At 36.6% G+C, this 25,197-nt stretch overlaps 1 protein-coding gene across 7 annotated transcripts in view; it reads right to left on the reverse strand.

The window, feature by feature from the left end:
• The window catches only part of ide (insulin-degrading enzyme), a 110,656-nt gene that overhangs the window by 70,777 nt on the left and 14,682 nt on the right, over positions 1–25,197 (reverse strand). For all 7 annotated transcript variants that reach the window (XM_069900529.1, XM_069900528.1, XM_069900526.1 and 4 more), the window contains 7 exons: positions 24,338–24,545; positions 22,838–23,007; positions 9,078–9,200; positions 5,428–5,540; positions 2,620–2,782; positions 1,653–1,745; positions 862–953 (listed from right to left, as the gene is read on the reverse strand). In XM_069900529.1, the coding sequence (XP_069756630.1) occupies positions 862–953; positions 1,653–1,745; positions 2,620–2,782; positions 5,428–5,540; positions 9,078–9,200; positions 22,838–23,007; positions 24,338–24,545 (962 nt within the window). The remainder of the gene's footprint in view (positions 1–861; positions 954–1,652; positions 1,746–2,619; positions 2,783–5,427; positions 5,541–9,077; positions 9,201–22,837; positions 23,008–24,337; positions 24,546–25,197) is intronic.

Raw genomic sequence — 25,197 nt, forward strand, 5'->3', positions numbered from 1 at the left:
TTGAACCATAGAACACTTCTTTAACCTGGATTTGAACGTTCCAAATAATCAAAATCTCAATGGTCAAAATTATCCATAAAAACCTAAATAGGAACACAAGTCTGTGCCAAGTCATCTGATCTTAGGTGGGATAACAGATGGGTGCTGTGATTAGCTTCAAGATACAGAAGGAACAATCTTGTCATTAGACAATCCAATTTAGAAATAAATGAGCTAGGTAAAACCCCAATATAGAACATTCCATCAATACAGAAATGAATTAAAGGGGAACTTGAACTTTCGAAGCATATTCCAGCAAAAGACAAGATCTTCAGGAGAGATAGGGAATGTAGCAAAATAAATTAAATCAATGAAAACTTGCCTTCCTAAAGTCACTCCTATTCCAATTATTTTTTACTATATTCATTTCCTCACTGTAAAATTTCATTTGAAAATATACTCTGATATTTTTGGTTAAAATGCTTCATCTTTCAGCAATATGCATTTTATTTCCATTCTCTCCCAACTATGAAATGTTGAATATATACATTTTTAAATGCTTCGTTCTAACTAATCACATCCGTTAATTCAAGTTTCTAAATTAAACTTCAAAGTCTGAGCAACTGATAGATCTACAGTAATAGAGAAACATGTTTCTAAATCTGTACAAAAGCTTCTAAATTGGCTGGAATGTGCTTAACCTGCTAGCAAACCTTCTAAACAAACCAACTCAAATAATGACAATACAATGAATGCAAAAAACAATTTTTTTAAATTCCTACACAAGCTTTTCTTCCAATTACTTTCCACAGAAATTTACAGATCCATTTTAAGTCCAATTTCCAAAAAGATTCAAGTTTCAAAGTCACGTTTCATTCATACCTTACATTCCTGGAAAACCCATTCCTGTGGCCCCTCAGTACGCAGTTTGGCAATATACTGGAACATGTGCAGAATTATATCTTCAACATGCACTGTGTGGAAAAAAGGATAGTGAAAAAAAAATGTACGTGTCATTTACAACAAAGCATCAAGAAACCAAAGACCACTTTTATTTTTCAGTACACATGGATTACATCATTTCCTCACAAGTTATACGATGTTCCAGCTAGAAACTTCAGTGCTTCCAGTCAATTACGATCCTACTTTCCCTACTTTCTGTATGTTAGGCATTTGCACTGTCCTAACAGTGCATGCCCTACAAGCAAATCTTACTTGCATTGTAAACTAATAGATTAGCAGCAGTCTAGTATGTTGAAAACTCTGAAGTACAAATAAGACCAGTTCAGTGAAATAAAAAAAATGAAGACAAATAAATCAAGAGGCCCAGCAGCATCTGTTGAAGGAGAAACAAAGTCCTTTCTCCAGAACCAATGAAGAGTTTTCCACATGCGATTAACCCTTACTCTTTTCGTAGATGCTGCCTGACCTCAAGCCTTTACAATATTTTGCTTTTATTTCAAACTTTACCTTTGCCAGCAATTAAATCATTTGTACTTCACTCAGCATTCTTGTCTTGTAACGTGTTTTATTCCATTTTTTTATATTGTAGGAAATACATTTTTTGCTAAAATGTTGACATGTATTCTATTCACCAAATGCAAAAGATTTGACCAGCTCAATACATTTACAGAGCATAAAATCTGTTTTTGCAAAAATTATACCTCACTTACCAAGTCCTTCTTCAGTAAGATCTACATTAATGATGAAAAACATGAAACCTTTAGCTCCTTCTTTTTGTCCACCAACAAGAGTATTTACCCAACCTAATAACAAATACAGAAAGTGCTTGTTGTGTATTTTGATTTTAGAAATGTAGTAATCTCTAAAATGCTTTGAATATATGGCTATTTCTTATTGAATCACTATAACTGGATACTTGAAGAAATTTTAAAAATTAGCATTTATATTTTGACATTTGGGAATCATTAACAAGATTAATAGAACAATATACAACACTCTATACTTCATTAAATACAAGATAATGTTGCAGCACAAAGAATTCAGCATCACGGCACAAATATCATAAAATATTACACAAGAAAATATAATCAAAGATGTTAACATGTACAGTGAAATGGGATTTGTACATAACACTAACCATATGGTTATTTCTTGATCTAACCAAAGTTTAAAAAAAAATTGGACTCATCTGTGCACCAACAAATGGCCAGGTAAGAAATAGTATTTTGCACCAAGAATTGCCATAAATCTTTTCTATGTTTTGAGATGCTGTGAGAAGTGATCACAGAAAAAAGGCAGATCAATATAAGCCTTTAAACCACTAGTGTTTGATTTAATCTCAATTAAGTTTCATTGGAAATTTTACATTCCCTTCCACTATCTATGTAAACATTCTAAACATGCCACATTGAGACCACCTGCCTTCTTACATTTATTTATTTAGAGATACAGCAGGAAACAAGCCATCCCAGCCCACAAGCCTGTGCCACCCAAGCATACTCAAGTGACCAATTGAGCTGCTAATCCCATTGATCTTCCCAAGATGGGAAAAGACAAAAAACAAGAAAAAAAGTGAGTATTGGACTAATGTTACCACTCTCAAAAGACATTGGATGTTAATCAAAATAAGCAGAGGATCTGAAGTAAGGAAAAGAAAAATAATTTCCCAGACGTCACCTTTGGACTTGAGCTCTGACAGAAGACTTCCTGATCCCTCATGACCAATCAAATGTCCGAGGTAATGACCTGGATTTGACTTGTAATATTTTTGTAGATCTGGTATTGGAAAAGTAACATAAAGATTTCTGATATCCTTGATAGGCACCACCTTGTAGATTTGCTGTAAAACAATTAACTTATTTTATTACAATTATTATGTAAACATAAACATAATTTCTTCTTTACCCATATAATTTTAAATGAAAACAATTTTAATGTTTTGGTTCACAATGCCAAGTTTTATTTCTGTGACAAATATAATGTTTCAAATAGGTTTCGAAACTACAGTAAGACCCCTGTTATCCGGAATTCAAGAAACCACCAGCCTCAAACAACCAGCAAAAAGAAACGGAAAATAAACTTAAAATATACAGAACTTAAAAATTGGCATGCCTTGCTGTTAGTTGACCAATCTTTCTTTCTTTGGCTTGGCTTCGCGGACGAAGATGTCCACGTCAACTGCAGGCTCGTTTGTGGCTGACAAGTCCGATGCGGGACAGGCAGACACGGTTGCAAGAGAAAATTGGTGGGTTGGGGTTGGGTTTTTCCTCCTCTGTCTTTTGTCAGTGAGGTGGGCTCTGCGGTCTTCTTCAAAGGAGGTTGCTGCCCGCCGAACTGTGAGGCGCCAAGATGCACGGTTGGAGGCGATATCAGCCCACTGGCAGTGGTCAATGTGGCAGGCACCAAGAGATTTCTTTAGGCAGTCCTTGTACCTCTTCTTTTGTGCACCTCTGTCTCGGTGGCCAGTGGAGAGCTCGCCATAGAACACGATCTTGGGAAGGCGAAGGTCCTCCATTCTGGAGATGTGACCTACCCAGCGCAGTTGGATCTTCAGCAGCGTGTATTCGATGCTGTCGGCCTCTGCCATCTCGAGTACTTCGATGTTGGTGATGAAGTCGCTCCAATGAATGTTGAGGACGGAGCGGAGACAACACTGGTGGAAGCGTTCTAGGAGCCGTAGGTGATGCCGATAGAGGACCCATGATTCGGAGCCGAACAGGAGTGTGGGTATGACAACGACTCTGTACATGCTGATCTTTGTGAGACTGACCAATCACACAACATGCAAATCATAAGCAACCAGAAAATTCATTTATCCAGCATCTACCAATCCACATTGGTGCCAGATACCAGGGATTTTACTGTATATAATTTTTACAAAAATAGTGAGAAACCAAATCAAGAATCCACACACAATTTTCTTAAAATAATTTTATTTTGATAACTTTTGCAGTCTTTTGAACAAATATCTTGTTACAAAATAAGTCTGGTGAACACAAGCTCATTCAACAGCTGACTAAAATAACATTAAAAAAAAGTCCCTTTGCAATACGTTTCTGTTCTGCAGGTGAGCACAACATCAGCATGGATGACAACAAAAAAGGACAATTATTTACATTTTCTACTCGGCTTTATAATCATACAGGATTACAGCATCTCCATACTCCTCTCTTGCCTTTAAAATATGTGATTAATTGGAGAAGTTAAGCAATAAAAGTGGAAAGGAACTTGCATGATTCAGTTTTCAAATAGATAATTCTCAATGTGGTATTGGGTGGGTCATTTTGAATATAGTAAATTTATATTTTGAGCTGGCAAATTATCTAACGAGCTATTCATTACAAATGTGCCCTTGAAAGAACAAATAAAGCTTACTTTAAGGTCGCACTTTTGAGAGAAAAATATTTGGACAAATACAGTTGTTTCACATTATGACATCAAACCAGCGGCCATGTCTTGAATTCTACCATGGTCTAGACTTTGCAGTAAGTTCTTGCTTTGCATGCTGCCTGCATGCCTACAAAACATGTGGCCCTTGAGAAATGTCTGTCAATCCGGCATTTGATCCGGCATGTCTGTCCGTGGCCTTGTGTACTATCCCATCTAGACCACCTACAGATTGGAGGAACACCACCTTATTTTCCATTTGGGCACTCTCCAGCCAGATGGCATTAACATTGACTTTACTGTTTTCCATTAAACTTGCTCATCTTTTCTTTCCCCTCCCCCTTTTCCCTGTCTTTCCAGTTCTTCCACCCACCAGCCATCCCTTCTCCCCCTCATTACTGCTGCCCCCTCCCTCTTTTCTCCACCTATTATCTCCTGCCTTTGTCATCCCCCTCCCCATCACTACACACATTTTTGTTTGGATGCCTGCCAGCATTTTCTCATACTTTGATGAAGGGCTCTAGCCCGAAACATCAGTTATGTATCTTTGCCTTTGCTACATAAAGGACATATGCTGAGCTTCTCCAGCATTTTGTGTTTTTACTTCAACCATGGTGTGTAGAGGATAGAGACTTAATTTTACTGCACCGTAATATAACAATTTATAGTTGAACCTGATTATTATTTATAGAAACTGAAGGATCTAATTTTTCTTGAAGCAGGCAGTTTATCAACTATTAGATAACTACGGCCTCATTTAGTAATGTTCAGGTTTCCAAAATAGTGTTGAACAAGATAGATTCCTATTTCTGAGTCCAGGCAATGCTTTCACCATTTTACATTTTGGTAAAATTATCTTAGCAACAGTTAGGATTTTGTAATTTTATACAAAAGAGAAAGCACAAGTAAATGTTTATTTTCAAATTGAGACAACAAATTGCAACTCAAAAATGCTTCTTGCTTCAATCTATGAAAAATAACCACAATTCCAATCACTGAAGGAAGCATCGCTATTTCAAAAACTTACTAAATTTATTTTATTAATTTTTTTTGTGTGTAGCTGAAGCAATGAAAACCATCAGGAAAAATGTCACTTACCTTCAGGTGTTCTTCCTGAAAAGGATGTTCAGTGTATTCAGTGACAGGTACAGATTTATTCTCTACTTCAGCAAACAATTTTACCACCAGATCAGTCATTTCATCAAGGGATTCTGGAACAAACATATCATTTGAAACAATAACTTGTAGTCATTATTTTTAAGATCAAATATTATCATGTGTACAAATCCAGGTCAACTATCTACTCTATTTTGAAAGTTGTCTATAATTAGAAGTAAATCCGAGTTTGACAGACAAAAAAAAGTTGTTTTTTGATTACCTGGTATCTCACAAATCAACTGGTTATAGTTCTCAGTGTTGAATACACAGCATCTCTAACATGTACCCTACCAAAAACATCAACATGGTATGTAGCAGATAGATGTTTAAATAGCCTAAGAATTGAAATTTTAAGCACGAAAAATAATCTAGGGGGTCATTCTCTGAACAAAAGATACTCTTTTTCAGTTGATTTTTCTGACTTAAGACAACTATTGACATTTATAGGGAAGATGTCTAATATGCACTAAATTGTGCATTGTGAAGGTATTGATTAAGCAAGGGCTCTTAAACCAGTGCAAGGTGAACGCTTACACATTGTGTTCCAATTCCATTTCCCTCAACGATGCTTGTTCTACTGGCTCCAGCAGACGACAAAACATATGTAATTAATTACAATTTTTGCTTGTTTATTAAACTGTAAGACACAGGAACAGAATTAAGCCTTTCAGCCCATCAGGTCTGGTCCATCATTCAAATCATGGCTGATGCATTTTTCCTCTCAGCCTATTCTTCTACCTTCTCCCATAACTTTTGGCACCCTTGCTAATGAAGAACCCATCAACCTCACAACCTCCAATGACTTGGCCTCCACAGCTGCCTGTAGGATTAAATTCCAGATTCACCCTCTTTGCTGAAGAAATTGCTCTTCATCTCTGTTTTTTTGGATGTCCTTTTATTCTGAGGCGGTGTCCTCTGGTCCAAAACTCCCCATTTCTGGAAACACCTTCTCCATGTCCACACTATCCAGCCATTTTAACATTTGGTAGGTTTCAATGGGATTTCCTTCATCCTTCTAAACTCCAGTGAGTACAGACCCAGTGCTACTCAAATGTTAATCCTCTCAACTCTGGGATCATTCTTATAAACCTCCTCTGGACCCTCTCCAATGTCAATATATCCTTCCTTAAATATGGGGCCCAAAAGTGCTTACAATTACAAAATGTGGTCTGACCAACACTTGATAAAGGCCTAGCATTACATCCTTGCTTTTATATTCTAGTCCTCTTGAAATGAGTTTTCTTTATAAGTCCTGAAAATCTTGAAAACTAGGTACTTAAATCAAATAAATTAGAATTTTTATAGTTCATCTCATAAGAACAAATTCACATGAACAAATTTTTTTTCAAAACCATCCATGCAGATTATTGCAGTGTTAAAGTTTATGGTAATCTAGTACCTAATGCATTAAAGCATTCAACTTTCTGCTCATTCAAGCAAAAAAATTCAGTTCACTCAAACATCTAAAGGAAGATCAAATTACAATTAGAAACTGCTATGTTATACAGGGGATACTCTGCTAATCTTTGTTAGACCAAATAATTGCAAGTTGCCTGTTAAACACTGATCTTGTATCAATATGCCACTGATCTTCAGCAAGTTTTATTCTCACAATTTCCATGAACACATACATGAAAATCAAACATGTGCATGGACACCACGCAAAGACAGAAGTCACACCAAGAATTTTCCAGTGCCAAAACACACCTTGAGACGCCACCTTAGATAGCAGAAAATAGGCTTTTTGGCCTGTGACCCAGGGTTAGAATCCAGAACTGTCTGTAAGTTTGTACATTCTCCCCATGACTTGCATGGGCTTCCGTCCACCCTCCAAAAACACATGGGGTTTGTAGGCTAATTGGTGTATTCAGACTGCATTTCTGTGCTATATGTCTAAATTTAAATTGACACCTGTTCAGGATCAATGCTGCTGCATTTCAAAATAAAATCCCACTTTTATTCTCCCTGGTGAAATTCCTGCTCCAAATGTTTATCCACTCCCTGTAATATCAATCACTACCCATTGTAAAGCATACCATGTTTTCAATATTGTGTACTGATAAAATGTTTTTAATCTATAAAGCCATCCAGTGGCAATGCACAAGAAAATTATCAGACAAAACCTGAAATGAGGGTACCAAAGATAATGGAACAGTGGACCAAACAAACATCTAGTGAAGGAGCTAGTTTGTAAATCCCAATGGCAAAAAAAAAGTGAAAAACTAATTTAAGAAAGGTCACGAGTGAATTCACAACACTTAACTTTGGCAGCTGAAGGCAAAGATGTCAACTTTCTAGAGATAATGCTAGTGACACTCCTGACCACTAGAGGGTGCCAGAGATGAGTTGGTTGCAGCTTTGGCTGGATTCAAGATGGATGCCTGCACAAGGTCGTAAATGAGTTCTATAGCTAAGTTTCTTTATTTCAATAAACATCATATGGTACCAGGAGTGGAAGAAATACCAGGAGTGAGGATCAGTCAATAGCAGCAGAGAAATGGGAAGTGTGAAGGACCCTGATGCTGTAAATTGGACTGAAAATGTCAACCATGAGTGGAGGTAGTTCAAACCAAGATTCATGCTGTATCTGAAAACCACTGGACTCTATAACAAATCTGATGCATGAAAGATTAGTTTTTCCAGACAAGAAGTCACAATTTTCAAAAATATTCCATAAATCTTCAAATCAAAACATGCTTGATCAAAATTAGCAGTGCAAAAGAACTCAAATCCAAGACCTCCACTAAATTCAGACCTGAACATTCATCAGATTTTGTTCCTACTCACTCTTATTACAATAAACTACTACCCCTGATTAATGACCAAAATACAGTGCAAGCAAAATGCAAGACCAAACAATTCATTAACACCTATATATGTTCATTTTGCATCAACCCTCAATCTAGAATGAAACAAACGACTGTGAACTAAATTTAGGAAAGAAAACAATATGTCAAACCATCATCTCACCACCATCCACCACCCCCTCCCCCAACCAACCCCACAGGGTACTCAAAAGCAAGTTAGGTTTGTATCATCTCGACAAAAAAATGAAAACTAACCCTGGAAATTTTAGGGTTAGTAATTTTAGTAATTAAAGTAACTGGGTGACCTAAATACATCAGCTACTGACTGACAGTTACACAAAGCAGCTCAAAATATTTTCAGAGAAACAGCCACTCAGCATTGAAATGGAAAATTAATTCACATAACTGCTTATTGTACTCAAAACAATATTTGCTTCTTATTTTTAACCTTTCCATCTGGGCACTCTCCCGCCAGATGGCATTAACATAGACTTTTCTAGTTTCTGCAAACCTGCTCTCCTCTTCCCCCTCCCCTTCCCAGTTCTTCTCCCTTTCTTCCCCTAGCCATTCCTCCTCCCCTTGATCACTGATCACCTATCATCTCCTGCCTTTACAAACACCCCTCCCCACTTACTCTTTAGTTCAGACACCTGCTGACATTTTTTCATACCTTGATGAAGGGCTCAAGCCCAAAACATTGGTTACGTATTTTTACCTTTGCTATATAAAAGATAATGTTTGACCTGCTGAGTTTCTCCAGCTTTGTTTTTTAACAATACTTGCCTCGCCCCAGAACACACAGAGCCATCAAGTTTGATGAATAGTTCGCTGAGTGGAATTTAAGGAGTTCTTGTCGTACATCAATGTCCATCTCGGCTGGCCTAGTTTCCAAGGTGAACTTGTTGCCTAATATTGAAAATAGAGTTAGTTTTAGGCAGACAATAAATTAGATCACAGCTCAACAGAAACTACTGGTAGTTACTCCCACCATTGAGTTTCACATTTGGTTTGTATTTCAAGTCAGCCAAATGGTAAAAATTACTAAACCAGTTTCTGAAGGCCTTATCTAAACTGATGCAATTTCTAATTCTATGAAGTTCCAGTATGAAAAACTTATTTTCAGGAAATTAAATAATTCTGTAATAAAAGTGAATCTTCATAATGGAATTATAGAATTACCATAAGAATGCAACCCAGTTCAAAACTGCCTTCTAGGGAAGATAATCTGTCATTTTTACCTAATCTAACCTGTTCGATCTAAACTGCACTCTGACCTGCTTCAGCAAGCCATTCCATTCAAGAACGTTATGTAGAAGCATGTTGGTTCAATTAATTATTTAATTTGTATCAATTAGCACATTTCTGTGAAATATTGAAAAAAAGGAAATAACACAGGAACTGTTCTTTATAATCTCAGATATAAGCAGCATACTCCTGCTGTCACGTTGCTCATCTTCTTGACTCCAGGCCATGCAGTATTTACTTCTGAAACTGACTAACTTAATCCTTGAAGCTTCACTCTGTCAAATTTGCCCCAATGTCGTGGGTAATCTCACCAAGCCTTTAATATTGCTGCCTTGCTCTGGACCAGACCAAAGCTGCAGGAAGATGTGGCTCTTCACAAGTCAAACCTGACCTTTAGTGAGTAGTTTATTGGGAATCAAGTGCCTTTTATCTGTGATCGGGAATAAACTGATGGGTTATATTTAAAAGAATTAGATCACTTCTACTGTGTGCAGAAACATACTTTGCCAGGTAGAAGGCAATGTTTTCAGTATTGAAACAACTAGTTCTGTTGTTCAAGAGCACAGGTCCATAACACACATTCACCAAGTTCAGTGCACTTTTTTTTAGAAATATCATGTGGATCAAATCAACATAATAATTGTTTTTAATGAAGATGGGGAGTACCCAAGCAGAGGGTAATCAGTCACTGAGCACTTCAGAAGATGGCTGTAAACACATTAGCATCTATTTCCATTCTCATGCCTTCATAATTACAACTGCTTGCGACATGCAGACCAGATCAAAAGTAGACATTGTTTGATCCTGTGGGAAGCCAAAAGAATGGTACTGCCTCACAATCTGCAAAATCATGGCTTGTTAACCTTCAATCTGCTATTACCATCAGGTCAAGGACCAATCCTGATTCAATGTGAAATGCAATAAAAAAAATTGTCATTTAAAAGTTTACATGAAAATGCTGGAGAAATTCAGCAAGTCACACAGTGTTCTTTATGTAGCAAAGATAAAGATACATAATCAACCTTTAGGGCCTGACATCAATGTTTGAGCAAAAAGCAAACAGGCAACATAACAAAATGGTGGGCGGAGAGGAGCACAGTCCCACAAGAAAGAGAACATTGGTAGAATGGATGGGAGGGAACAAGAAGAAAAGCTGAGGTAATAGGGAGAGGGGATTGCTCTCTGAATGGCAAGAGAAGGGGGTGGAAAGCGGAAGGAAAGGAGACAGAAACCCCTTTTATACCACAAAGCTGTGGTATTCCCTTAGATATGACCCATCTTAGGAAGCCAGCTTGCATGTTCACACAGAACCGTAAACATCTGGCTTTGTTAGTCAAATATGCTCCCTGATGAGACCTAGGTGGATTGAAGACATGTCTAGACTCCTCCCAATCCACCTTGCAATTCTTTCATAGAGTGCTCAAAACGTAGATAAAACCCAGCTTTCAAGCTCTGCTTAAAAGGGGCTAGATGTAGGCAGTAGAGAGGGAAACCAGTGAAGATGACATGCCATCTCGTTGGAGAGAGCCCAAGAAGAATATTACTCCTCCAATTTAGAGGTGATCACGGTTTGGCAGTACATGGGAGCAATGGGACACTCTCCAACCAGATGGCTTTAACATTGACCTCTGCTTTCCATTAGGCTACTACCCTGTCTCCCTCTTTTCCCCATCCCTCTGTCTCCTTTTCTCTGGCTCTTCACCCTTCTCTTTTTCTTTGAATATTTTATTAATTTTTTTCCATACATGTAATTAATAAACAATCATAAAACAATGAGTTTCAATTTAAAAAGATTTCAATCATAACATGATGGTTATTACCCCTCCCTAAACACCCCCACCCCAATAAAAAAAATGCAAAAGATATATAGTTGTATAAAATAAAGAAATAGAAAAAGAAGAATAGCTTCATGGATTGCATGGAGAGTTGCTTCAACACATAGGACTTTTACAAGATTTATATGATCAATTTAGGGAAGAAGATTAACACAGGTCTCAAGAGGTTGGATGAACATCACTACATATTTGTACCTAAAATTTGCATACATGGGCTCCAAATTTGCAAAAATATACTATATATTTGTTTTTCAAATTGAATGTAGTTTTCACAAGGGGATACAACTTTGAATTTCTACATTCCATCTTCCCATATCCAGTGTCAATCTGATTTCCAGGTCACTGCAATGCACTTCCTTACCACCGCTAATACTATTTTAACAAATTTCACTTGATATAATCGATAGTTTCAACTTGGGCCTTGTTCCTTCTATATTTCCCAATAGTTACAATACCTGCTACTTGTTCTTAAAAAAAAATCCTAAATACATCCAAAATGCCTTTACTTTGGGGCATGACCAAGTGGAATGCATGAAAGTTCCTGTCTCTTCTCCACATGCAAAACATTGATCTGATAAATCTGATGTCATTCTATTCAGTTTTTGTGGGATCAGGTATAGCTGATGCAAAAAATTATATTGAACTAATCTGTACCTTAATTGTATTTGTCATACAATCTTGACAGAGATCTAACCATTTTTGCTCCTCAATTGTAATTGATTTGATCCAGCTCCTATCTCTGTCTAGATTTATGCACTCCCTGCTCCCATTTGTAATAGAAGATACACTGTAGAAATAAATCTCTTAATATTTCCTCCTGATAAGAGTTTCCATTACACTACAAATAGGTAACAGCATCGCTGGACCTAACTTTTCCCTCAAATATCCTCTCAGATGAAAATATCAAAAAAAGAGCATTATAAGTTATTCCATATTTATTCCTTATTTGTTTAAATGGCATCAATTGGCCTTGTTCATAACAATCTTCAATATTTTAATACCCTTATGAAAACAAATATTTAAAAATCGACTGTCCTTTGAAACAGGTACAAGACAATTTTGAATCAGAGGCATCTTGGGTGATGTACTTCCCTTTGTTCCACTTTTGTCATTTATCTTATTGCAAATAGTAATTAGATATTTCAACAATGGTGTTTCTTTAATGCCAGTTATTAATTATGAATCCCATTTGTATATAAATTCCTCTGCTAATCTCTCTCATATTTGATCCAATTCTATTTTAATCCATGCTGGTTTTTCTACCCCTTCAAAAAAAAGTAAGAAATTTCATTTGAACTGTTTGTTAATAATTTTTAACGTTAGGAAGGTGTAGACCTCCCAATTCATATTTCCATGTTTATCTTTCTATAGAAACTCTTGACATTTTACCTTTCCAAATAAATTTCCTTACATGTTTGTTTAATTATTGAAAAAACTTCTGTGGTATGGTTTAAAAAATATTGTATTCTTGAGAATATATTCAGCTTAATACAGTTAACCTTCCTATTAATGTCATAGGTAAAATCAACCATTTTTTAAAAATCTTCAATCTTTTTGAGTAATATCAAATAATTCAATTTATAATTTTTTTTTAATATTGTCGACACAAATCACTAAATATTTAATCCTATTTTTAGGCCAATTAAATTGAGTATTTTTTTTCACAATGACTATAATCTCATTCCATAAGGGGCATAATTTCACTTTTGTCCCAATTTATTTTATAACCTAAAATCTTACCATATTCTTCCAAATTAAAATGCAATTTTCAACAAGAAAACATCACCTGCAAATAAACTAATTTTATGCCCTTCTTGATCAATTTTAAATCTCTTAATTTCTAAATCACTCCTAATTCCTTCTGCAGCTAATATAAACAAAGCTGAAGATAAAGGACATCCTTGTCTACTTGATTTCGTCAATTGGAATGGAGCGGACATTTGTCCACTAGTTATTACTTTAGCTTTGGGATCATTATATAATGCCTTAATCCAATTTATAAGAGTTTGACCAAACCCAAATTTTTCCAATACTGAAGAAAAAGTCCCACTCCAATCTAGCAAACACTTTTTCTGCATCTAAAGCAGAAAAGTCTTTTTTTTGTGCTAAATGTATAATACTAATTAATCAATCCACATTATCGACTGATTGTCTCTTTTTTTTTTTTTACAAAGCCTGTCTGGTCTATATTTATTAATTTGGGTAATAATTTAGTCACTCTATTCACCAATATTTTGGCAAGATTCTTATAATCTACATTTAATAATGAACTAGGGGTCTATAGGATGAGGTTTTTAAAGGGTCTCTATTTATTTTGGTATCGTAGTGATCATTGTTGTTAAAAAAGAAATTCTGAGAGAGTACGAGTTGTAGATGCTTGATCTAACATTTCCATAAAAATCAATAAATCTTTAAATTCTTTATAAAATTCAGATGGGAAACCATATTCTCTGGAAATTTATTATTTTGTAATGAACTCATTGCCACCTTTACTTCTAACTATGTAAAATGAGCGCTCAATTCTATTTGTTCTTCCATATTCAATCTAGGAAAATTTATCAACGATAGATATCAATCTATTTTATTATCATCTTTTAAAGACTCTTAAGATTAAATTATTTCATGAGGTTTGTAACTAAGAACTCAAATCATTCTTATTTATTTTAATTGTTCTTGAAACCTGTTCTGCTTTCAATTGCCATGCAAATACTTTATGTGATTGTTCACCTAACTCATAACACCTCTATTTAGTTTTTGTTTGCTTTTTCTGTTTGGTTTGTAATGTATTATATTGACATTTTTAATTAATTAATTGCTTACACTTCTTTTTTCCAAAAATCATTATTTCTTGTTCGAATTAATCTACCTCTTTCATATATTCCTTCTTAATTTTGTAAGTAAAACTTAGAATTTGGCCTCAAACATGCTTTGAAAGCACCAAATATTACAAACTTATCATTCACAGAGTTCAAGTTAGTATCACAAAATAACTGAATTTGTCTTCTAATAAAATCACAAAAATCTTTTCTTTTTAATAATAAATTCAAGCTCCATCAATAAACTGATTTCTCTTTATCAGGAATTATGACCGTCATTAATTAAGGCGAATGATCAAACAAAATTCTCGCTTTATAATCTGCTTCTAAAATTCTACTTTGTATTTGCACTGAAATTAAAAATGGATCTATTCTAGAATAAGAATCATGCCTACTTGAATAGAAAGAATAATCCCTTTCTCTGGGATGAATTCTCCTCCATGAATCTATTAAGTTCAAGTCCCTCATTAACACCAATGTAGTCTTTTCTGTTTTAGATCTTGTCATTCCCCTCATAGCTCTATGTAAGATTGGATCTAAACAAAAATTAAAATCTCCTCCCATTAAAATATTCTCATGTGCCTCTGCTAAATTCAGAAATGTTTCATGAATAAATGTCTTATCATCCACATTTGATGCATACAAATTTAAAAGAGTCCATAATTCTGACAGTATACCATCACATATCTCCCTACTGGATCTGTTGCTACATTTTGTATTTTAATTAGAAGATTTTTTTTTCCACTAAAATTGCCACTCCTCTTGCCTTAGAATTAAACGAAGAAGCAACTAGATTCCCAACCCAATCTTTAATTTCAAATGTTCTCTTTCAATTAAGTGTGCTTCTTGCAAAAAAGCCGTCTACTCCCATTTTCTTAATATATAATACCCTCTTCCTTTTCACTGACCTGTTTAACCCATTAACATTAAAATTTACAAATTTCACTCTATTACTCATCTTTTAATAACCACCATTTCCTCTGCCTGCAAACTAATCTCCCTCAACTGTTACTCAATATCCAATTTGTTTGTGTGCATTTCCTCTGGCAATCCAGCTAGAGAAAACATATTTATAACAGAATCATACATGTTCCCACACACAACTATATATAAACAAAATAAGTCTCCTTCCCCCCCCCCCCCCCCACCCAAGTGTTGCTTAGATAGTACCCAACATTACCACCCTCTATTTTACGGGCTGCGACCGAGATCACAATTATCCACATGATCCAGTAGAACCTCATCCTCCCCACACAAACCCCCTGGTACATTTAATCTTTAATCCTTTCATTCATCCTTAAAAATTTTCCAAAATCCAACAAGAAAAATAAGTAGGCAGTATTCTAAATTATTCAATCCTGAAGGAGCTGCCAAATAAATTTAGTCCATCCAGGGCGCAATAACAACCATTGATCTTCTAATTTTTCATTCCACCTGGGCTCTTAGAAGAATTTCCACAAACTCTTCAACGTACAAAGCTTGAGAATAACTTATTTTCATCTCTAGACAAGAAAATCTTCAAAGTTGCAGAATGGTGCAACTTTTCCCCCCAAAGAATCTTAACTGTGTTAAATTCACTTCTTCTTTATAATAAATCTGCACTTCTATCAGGGTAAAATAAAACTTTACCCCCTTCAATCTCAAGTGGGCATTTTCTTGCTCTTGCCCCTTCTGCCACCAGAGTCAAAATCTTCTCTCTATATTAATATTTAAAAAAACTTAATTAGGACAGAGCGTGGGTTCTGACTTGGAAGTGGTTTTGCTCCAAGGGCTCTGTGTGCTATTTCAATTTCAATAGGGTGATCAAATGCTCATCTCCCAATGCTTCAGCAATCCATTTCATAGAAAAGCCAATTGGATCTTGTTCCTCCACTCCTTCTTTAAGACCCACTATTTTAATATTATTTATTCTACTAAAGTTTTCCAATATATCCTCTTTCTGCTGAAGCTTTTGATTTTGCAGTTAAAACAGTGGCAGTGTCTTCCACTCTAGTTACTCTGTCATCCATGTTGCATTGATTTCAGCATTTTCTCCATTTTCCCATCTAATTATCAAATTTTCTCTGCATTTTATTAAACTGCATCCAAAACTCCCTCACCAACTGCCCAGTTGATCAACTGCGTCTTGTAGAACTCAGTCAGTTCCATCAATAATACCAAAGCATTCTTTAAAATACGAATCAGCAAGTGTTTCAGTGCCAGGCTGCAAATCGAATACACCAAATGTGTCTCTATCGCATTCAAATATATTGCTCAATTCAGTATAGAATGCGCTATTTTTCTTGGAGCTTTTCGTTTTGATGACAATTTGTGACTTTCTCCCCATTTCAGAGGAGAGTAAAAGCTGAGTGTGGAATTTTAAACCAGAACAGGAGAGTCAGAACTGCTTCCTTAAACGAATGTACACCAGGTTGATGTTCATAACAATTTCCAATTCCAAATTTATTACCAAAATTACATGGTAAGATTTGAACTCTTACTTCTTGATTATACAAAATTGCTAGATTACCCGTCAAAAAACAAATCCAATTTTCATGAAACATCTCATATATTGTTGTTTAAACGAAGCAAGGTGAAAATTCTTTGATGTCCATGACATTATAGGGAACAAAAAGGGTTAGGCTTTGACCCTGCCACATCAGTCTATAAGACCATAGCCAACTTCAACAGAAATTCCACCTTTCTTCTCTCTCTTGTATCTGTCAATTTCCCTCAAAGCCAAAAATTCTCATCCACCTCAATCACAAAGACTAAACAAATCAGAGTCTCTGGCATAATGAATCTGCCAGCTGATGCCACTATATATGTACACACACCTGGTCACCATATTTTAGTCATTGCATTTTCAGGGTAAAAAAGTTGAAGTTCTAAAAGATCTTCCTTATAACAGTTTGGAGCATCTGCAGCAAGACCCATGCAAAATTGTTTCAAATAAATAAGACACCTGGTGGAGTGGGGTACGTGAAAGCTTATGTTTCAAACATTAAATGACTGATATTAGTAAAATTTCATTTTGGAATTATAAAATTCTTTCCATACCGTACATAATAATTGATGAAAAGAGCCCAAAGCAGGAAAGTACAGTTTCCTCTGTAATAATCCTTACAGAGGTGCCCTCAAAGGCTGCAAACTCCACCCCCTACTCTATTCTCATGTCTGTGTGGACAAATAATGCTTAGAAGATACCACCATTCTAGACTTGATAAGACAAAGTACAGGAAAAAGCAAGCAAGCCTAGTGACATCCTATCAGGATAGCAACCTCTTCTTCAATCTCAGCAAAATAAAAGAGCTAGTCATTGTCTAGAATGGTGAAGTGAGCATATGTCACTGTATACATCAATGGTGCCAAGATGGAGTAAATATCACTAATAACCTGTCCTGGTCTAACGGTATCAATGCTACCAAGGAAGTGCACTAATGACTCTACTTTTATAGAAGCCAAAGAAAATTTGGCATATCCCTGAGGTTCCTTACCAAATTTTAATTGATGAATAATATCCTACCAGGAACTGCATTGTCCAAGACTAAGAAGCTGCAAAGAGTTGTGAGCGTATTTCAGGCCACCTCGCAAACAAATCTCCCTTCCACTGACTCATCTAGACCTTCAACTACCCTGAGAAAGCTGCCAATCCCTTCCTTACCCTCTTCTCTCCCCTCCTTAGAACAGAAGATGCACAAAATTGAAACACCCAGATGAAACCCTTTGTCAGCCAGCTAAATGGCCTCCTTACGGACTGTAAATTTTCTACAACTCTATGATGTAGCTCAATGGTTCTCAACCTTTTTCTTTCCACTCACATACCACTTTAAGTACTCCCTATGCCATAGGTGCTCTGTGATTAGTGGGGATTGCTTAAGAAAAAGTTTGAAAACCACTGTTTTAATCATACCTAATTGACTCGATATGTGCACTGTTTCATAACTCCAAAGGAAATAGGCCAATGACAATTTTTCTCAAGCAAAATATTTCAGTAACAATTGGGTCTAGAGCAGTGATTCCCAACCTTCCCCTCCCACTCACATCCCACCTTAAGCGATCCCTTACTAATCACAGAGCACTGATGGCATAGGGATTACTTAAAGTGGTATGTGAGTGGAAAGAAAAAGGTGGAGAACCACTGGCATAGCTGAAATATAATCGTACAGCACAAGAGATTCATTCTATATTTCAGTAAAATACTGAAATCAATCACTTCACTGGCAAGCATCCTCTTATTTAAATGCTTAATACTGTTACAATTCAAGTTTCGAGCATGGAAATTGATCCTCTCCCCTGACAAATTTGCATCAGCCATCAAGCACCCATCTACATTAATCATGAAGTTAAACTGTTCAAGCAAATCTTTTAAATTCTCTCACTCAAAATATAATGCATGCTTGTACTATAACCAGGTAATAATAGTAGATGTGTGGATTGGACACAGATTGGGGCTTGACTAGAAGGATCAGTGTGATAGGTTCGAGATTGTTTGATGTACTCACATTAATTTTTTTTAATTTTCCTCTATTCTTTGCATATTTTAATGCAGGTCTTTAAATTAATAACAAACTAGAATTATATTTATTTTCTTTAATTGCATTGAATTTAACAAAACAATCTAGAAGACTTCTGCACGCAGCAGACACCATTCTCATCCTGTGGCCAAAAGATTAAGCACAAGTTCATCCTGAGGGCATCACATTCGTGCCAAGAGCCAACATAGACTTGTATTTCATTCAATAATTAATGAACAGCTGGAAATAGAACACTGGCTTATTCCTTTTCTAAGCAAAGACACTAGAACAAAATCAATTACTAGACTTTTTTGCCCATTTCCAATATATTGAGGGCAAATCCACATGGAATTTTTTTTTTTCTTTCATTTATAACATGGTCACACATCAGGACAAGATAGCATTTCTCCAGGACCACGGAGCATATTTACATAGATGCAAGTTAGGAAAGCAGTTAAAATATTAAGGTACTAAGATATATGAAATGAAAGTCCATGGCATACTATCCATATCTGTACTGGGAGCTCAGGAGCCTGATAGCTTGGTAGAAAAAGCTGTTTCTCACTCTGGATGTAAGGGCCCGAATGCTATGGTACCTTCTGCCAGATGGCAGAAGAGAGAACAGTTTACATGTGGTATAGGTGCAATCTTTCACAATGTTTATTGCTTTCTGCCTGTATCAAGTGTAGTAGATGTCTTTCATGCTAGGAAGAGGTTGCCCAATGGTCTTTTCTGCTGACATCACTATCCTCCAGGGTCTTAGGTGGTACAGCTTTCAAACCAGGCAGTGAAGCAGTTGCACAGGATGTTCTCAATTCATCCTCTGTCGCATGTGGTAAGGATGGAGGGCAGGAAGTAGAGGCACTGCTGAGCTTTCTTGGCTATGGAGCTGGTGTTAAGGGAGCAGGAGAGATTCTCCACCAGGTGCACTCCGAGGAACTTGATACTTTTGACAACCTCAACCAGAGAGCACTGGGGGAGGAGTCACGAGATGGAGTAGTGGCCGGACGGTGAACTCCAGCCCTCTCCAGAAAAGTCGGGAAAAACAAGAGAAAACACAAAGGCACAGAAATAAAAGTTACAGAAAAGTGAGTATAAAGGTGGAAAGAAGATGGCGACAAAAAAAGAAAAGTCGAAAGCAACGGTAAGAAGAGAGGAAGAGAAGACAAAGGAGGAAAAAGGTGAAGGCCTTACCTGTCCGAAGAGGCCCGCTGCGGAGAGAGAAACCCGCTCCCTCAGGTCGGTAAATAATGGACTACAAAAATGGCTCGCAGAGCCGAACAAAAGTGCGCAACCGCGCATGCGCGAAGTTTCGCGCATGCGCGATGCGAATGAAAAAAAACACACCGACGGGAGGGGGGACCAGCTGGGGAGTCGATCTCCACAGCCGGCAACGACAGCTGCAGAACACCTGCAGCAAGAAGAGACCACAGAAGACAATAGAAACAAGATAGAAGAGGAGGAAAGGGCAGCAAAGAAACAACAGATGGCCAACCCAGAGGAAGAAGAAGAGGAAGAGTATGGTGAAATAGAAGAAGAAAAGAGAGGCAAGGTAAAGGATATACTTGCTCTTATTAGAGGATACATGGAATCATTTAGAGAATGGCAAACACAGGAATTTAAGGATTTAAGAAAAAGAATAAACAACACAGAAGAGAAAATAAATAAAATGGAGATGACCTTAACAGAAATGGGAAAGAAAATGGACAAGATGGAAGAGCGGGCAGTAGCAGCAGAAATGGAGGTAGAAGACTTAAAAAAGAAATTGGAGGAATCTAATAAAAAAACTAAAGAGACACAAGAACTACTAGCTCAAAAAATAGATACAATGGAAAACCATAACAGAAGAAATAACATAAAGATAGTGGGCCTTAAGGAAGATGAAGAAGGCAAGAATATGAGGGAGTTTATAAAAGAGTGGATCCCTAAGACCCTAGGATGTCCAGAACTACAGCATGAAATGGAAATAGAAAGGGCACATAGAGTATTGGCCTCTAAACCACAACCACAACAAAAACCAAGATCTATTGTAGTAAAATTCCTAAGATATACTACAAGAGAAAAGGTACTGGAGAAGACAATGGAAAAAGTAAGAGAGGGCAACAAACCACTGGAGTATAAAGGGCAAAAAATCTTCATTTATCCAGATATAAGTTTTGAACTCCTAAAGAAGAGAAAAGAGTTCAATACAGCAAAGGCGATTTTATGGAAGAAAGGGTATAAATTTATACTAAAGCATCCAGCGGTATTGAAAATATTTATTCCAGGACAACAAAACAGACTATTCGCGGATCCAGAAGAAGCACGAAAATTTGCAGAACAATTACAAAAATAGACTGAGGGAGGAAGACGGGTAATGAGAGTTAAAATGATCACGACTGATATGTATGTGGGTAAAGACAAAAATAGACTGAGGGATGAAGACGGGTAATGAGAGTAAAAATGATCACGATTGATATGTATGCAGGTAAAGAGGTATAAGAGTGAATAGAGACAATGAGCATACATGAATGTATCTGTACTTAGAGGAAAATATGGATAGTATAGACAAGAATTAATAAGGGAAGGTAATGGAATAGAGAGAATAAGGAGGGAATTAAAAGAGGGACCTTTGTGACATATGAAAAGTGAAATCTTTTCTGGGGGAGGCGGGGTGGGGGGAAATAGCGGTCACTGCAAAATCAGTTGACGCTTGCGAGTGGATTCGCAAATCCAAATGGAGAGGGGAGATGTGGTTGTCCGACAAGGGATAAAGGACAACTCAGGAGGTGAAGGGGAGATTGGGGATAAATAAGATAGAAATAGGAGAATAAGGAAAATGTTAGATGTTGTAGGAATGTTGTCTTATAAAGAGTTGAAAATAAGAAAACAGAAATGGAAAAGGAGGAAAGGTAATGATGGAAAAACGGAAAGAGAAGATAAACAAAATATAAAAGGGCTACGCTGAACTATATGTCTTTAAATATTAATGGAATACATAACCAAATTAAAAGGAAGAAACTACCAAATTTAAATGAATAAATGTATTCCATTAGAAAAAATAACATATTGGTTAAGAAATAACATTGAAATATTCGAACAAGTATAGGAGCCTTACATTAAATACAATAGCAAAAACCTACCGGGGACAAACATTACCTAAGTTGATGGAAGGAGAAGGAAAGAAAAGAATGGACTCAGTAGAATTTCTGGTGTAATTTGGTTGAATGACAACATTGTCTGACTGGCTTAATGCAACCTAGATTGTATACCTAAAATGGATGAGAGGGGGGGGTGGGGGGGTGGTTTGGGAGGAAAGGGGGGGGGGAGAAAAAGTCACTGTATATGTGTGAAAAGAAATAGTGTATATCATGGCTAATGTGATTTATGGTGTGAAAAATAAAAAAATTTAAAAAAAAAAAAAAAAAAAAAAAAAAAAAAAAAAAAAAAAACCAGAGAGCACTGAATAATCAACTAGGTCAATGAGCCATGTATCTCCTATCCTTGGTTCTCACAATTTTTTTAATATGGTACAAAACAATTCTGCAGCATTTGCTGCCTTCTCTACATCTATGAAACCCCTTTGCTCCACACCTGCACTCTGTTCATGGGTCTGGGCTTCAGCTTCCTGGAGCCAACCATTTTGTCATCAGCCTCATCCATTCTGAGGGCAAGACCAAACATAAAATTGAGGAAAACAGATATCCTCCCAGATAGCCTTAAAGTCATGGCATGAACATTGATTTTTTTCTAAATTTAGGTAACCTCCCCCCGCCCCCCACCAACCTGGGATCTGGTACCACTCTTTCCATCTCCTATTTATCTATTCCTTATCTTAATTTTCTCCCAAAATTCCACACCCCTCCCTTACCAGTTCATCTTCCCTTTTACATCTCTCTCCAACTCTCCCACCTTCTGTTCAATATCCTATCACCTTTTGGCTCCTACCTAGCTTCTTTTCCTCTTCATATATTTCCTGGCTACTTTTTTTGCTTAAGTCTTTATAAACAGTCCTGACCTGAAACATTGAGACTGACCATTCTACCCATGGATGCTGCTTAACCTGTTGAGTTCCTCCATCAGCTCATTCTTTGCTCACAATTTTGCTCAAATTGTGTTTTCTAACAACTTTCATTGGATACTTCATGGAGAAAATTATTTCATACACTGACCTGTTCCAAATGAACTAAATCGATGTTCTGGATTGCCTGTGGATTTCTCCAATTGGAACAGTCTCCAGGCATCATTCATTAGATTCTTCTCGTGCTCTGAATCAACAGCATTGACCTCCCTGTCTTTACAGCTGGCGTCAAATAAAGGGCACAGGAAAAATTGGGAAAACCTAAGTTGGAAAAAAAAAAATTAGTCCAAAAGACCCATACTTCCAAACTTCAAATACATTAAAAAAATAAATAGCAAAACAGAAACCAATTCCCAAACGTTTTGCAGCTTGCAATCATCAGATTTACTTGGTTATTTTGATCCCCAACCAACGTGGGAACACTGCTGTTTAACAAGTGTGAAGCTGTATGCTCACTTGTACCCATTTCATTTCATTTCTCTTAGTTTGCGTAAAATCACTTCACATTTCCTTTATACAACTCCCTTTCTAAATATCCCTGATTGCCAAACCAGTCAAGGTTCAAAGGTTTTGGAACAAAGCAAGTTAACAAGTTTGTCCTGCATTATGTTAAGCTTCTCGAGTTTAAGTGGTTAACACTCACCCAGTGATACTTCCAATGCATATTTAGAATGTCAAAAAACTTTGAAGTCTACCTGCCCGCCTTGCTTGGACTTTTCAACTACATTGTTCATAATTGCCTGATTATATTCTAACCACCAAGATGTTAATGGATAAGAAGGGAGCAAACATCTCAAAATTGGTACGACCCTTAAATGTAAATGAGAGCTTGATCAATTATTCGACTGGATACGATCATTGTCTGCAATAAGCAGCAAATATCACCTATGTAATTTCGAGACCATGCCAGCAGACTATTTCTAATGATATAATGGATGGAAGGACATAAATGAAACGGCTAAAGCTATTTGACTTTTACGGAATATGATAATAACCAGAGAAGTGCCTTTCCCCTGATTTTCACTGACTTCTATTACACTAGCAGCTCGGTTAGTGAGGCGGTTAGCCCAACATTAATACAGTGCCAGTGACCTGGGTTTGAATCCAGTGCTTTCTGCAAGGAGTTTGCCTCTGTCTACATGGGTTTCATCCAGGTGCACCGGTTTTCTCCCACCTTTCAGAAACATATAGGGCTTGTCAGTTAATTAGGATATTTGGGTGGCAGAGGCTTGTGGGCCAGAAGAGACTATTTCAGTTCTGTATATCTAAATTTAAAACTAGCCTACTTCATGCTGCAATGGATCAAATGATACCTTAATATCATAAGTAGTAATTTTCATTTCATTTCACGTATGGAATTTAGCTCCGACACAATCTTTGAAAGGAGCCAGGAAGTCCTGGCAGATTCTAAACTTAGAATGCGAGTATATTCAAAGTTTAGAAAATTATTTTTACTTGCAAGCTACCCTATATAGAAAACAGATCACCCCCTTCCAGCATCTTAAAGAATGAAAAAGAAATGGGACAAGATACACAAGAACACTGAAAAGGGAAAAAAGACTTTTGAAATTATTAATAAACTATTATTTACCGGTTAAGGGCACCCTCTAAATGCTCATTTGATACATCAAAATAATAATTGGTATGTTCTCCACTGGTGAATGCATTTGAGCTCCCAGCATGTTCACTGAGAAACTGATTATACTCATTCTCCTTTGGATACTTTTCTGTTCCTAAGAAAAGCATATGTTCACAGAAGTGGGCCAGGCCTGGTATCTCTTTAGGATCTGCCAAGGAGCCTGGAAAAACAGAAAGTGAAAACGTAAATCTATGGAGTCTTCAGAAATTTCTGCACAAGCGTAATCAATTTTTCTTTATCACATTAAAAGCTAAAGAGATTCATTTTCCTTTCAAAAGTATGTGTACAGTAAGAAAAATATAAATACACATTTCAAGAATTCCAAAACACAAACTACTGATCAATAACCTGGTTGCACAGACAAACCAATGACAGTAGAAGTCCAAAAATCCAGATGGGAGAAATCCGGACCACCTGAGGATCCGGACGACTCGCAAACTGTCAAACTTTTTAGCAAACTTTTGTGTGCATGCATGCACAGAAGATGCAGAAATTAACAAATAAATAAATATTTGTTTCTTTGGGTACTTTGTATTTTATGAAAAATGTCTCGTTAATAAACTATCAAAATTCACCTGTTAATCTTTTCTTCATTCTCAAGAAATGTGAATTTTAAAGTACTGCCCGAGAATCCAGAAAATCTGTACCAACTCAATCCCTGAGCAGTCCAGATTTTGGGACTTTTTGTCCACTCACTTACCCATCTCTCTGCAGTAAAAATCACAACGCTGGGTAAACAGTGTACTTTATCTTTCTTTGGCTTGGCTTCGCGGACGAAGATTTATGGAGGGGGTAAAAGTCCACGTCAGCTA

This window comes from Narcine bancroftii, chromosome 10 (genome assembly GCF_036971445.1).
Source record: "Narcine bancroftii isolate sNarBan1 chromosome 10, sNarBan1.hap1, whole genome shotgun sequence".
NCBI classification, from domain to species: Eukaryota; Metazoa; Chordata; class Chondrichthyes; order Torpediniformes; family Narcinidae; genus Narcine; species Narcine bancroftii.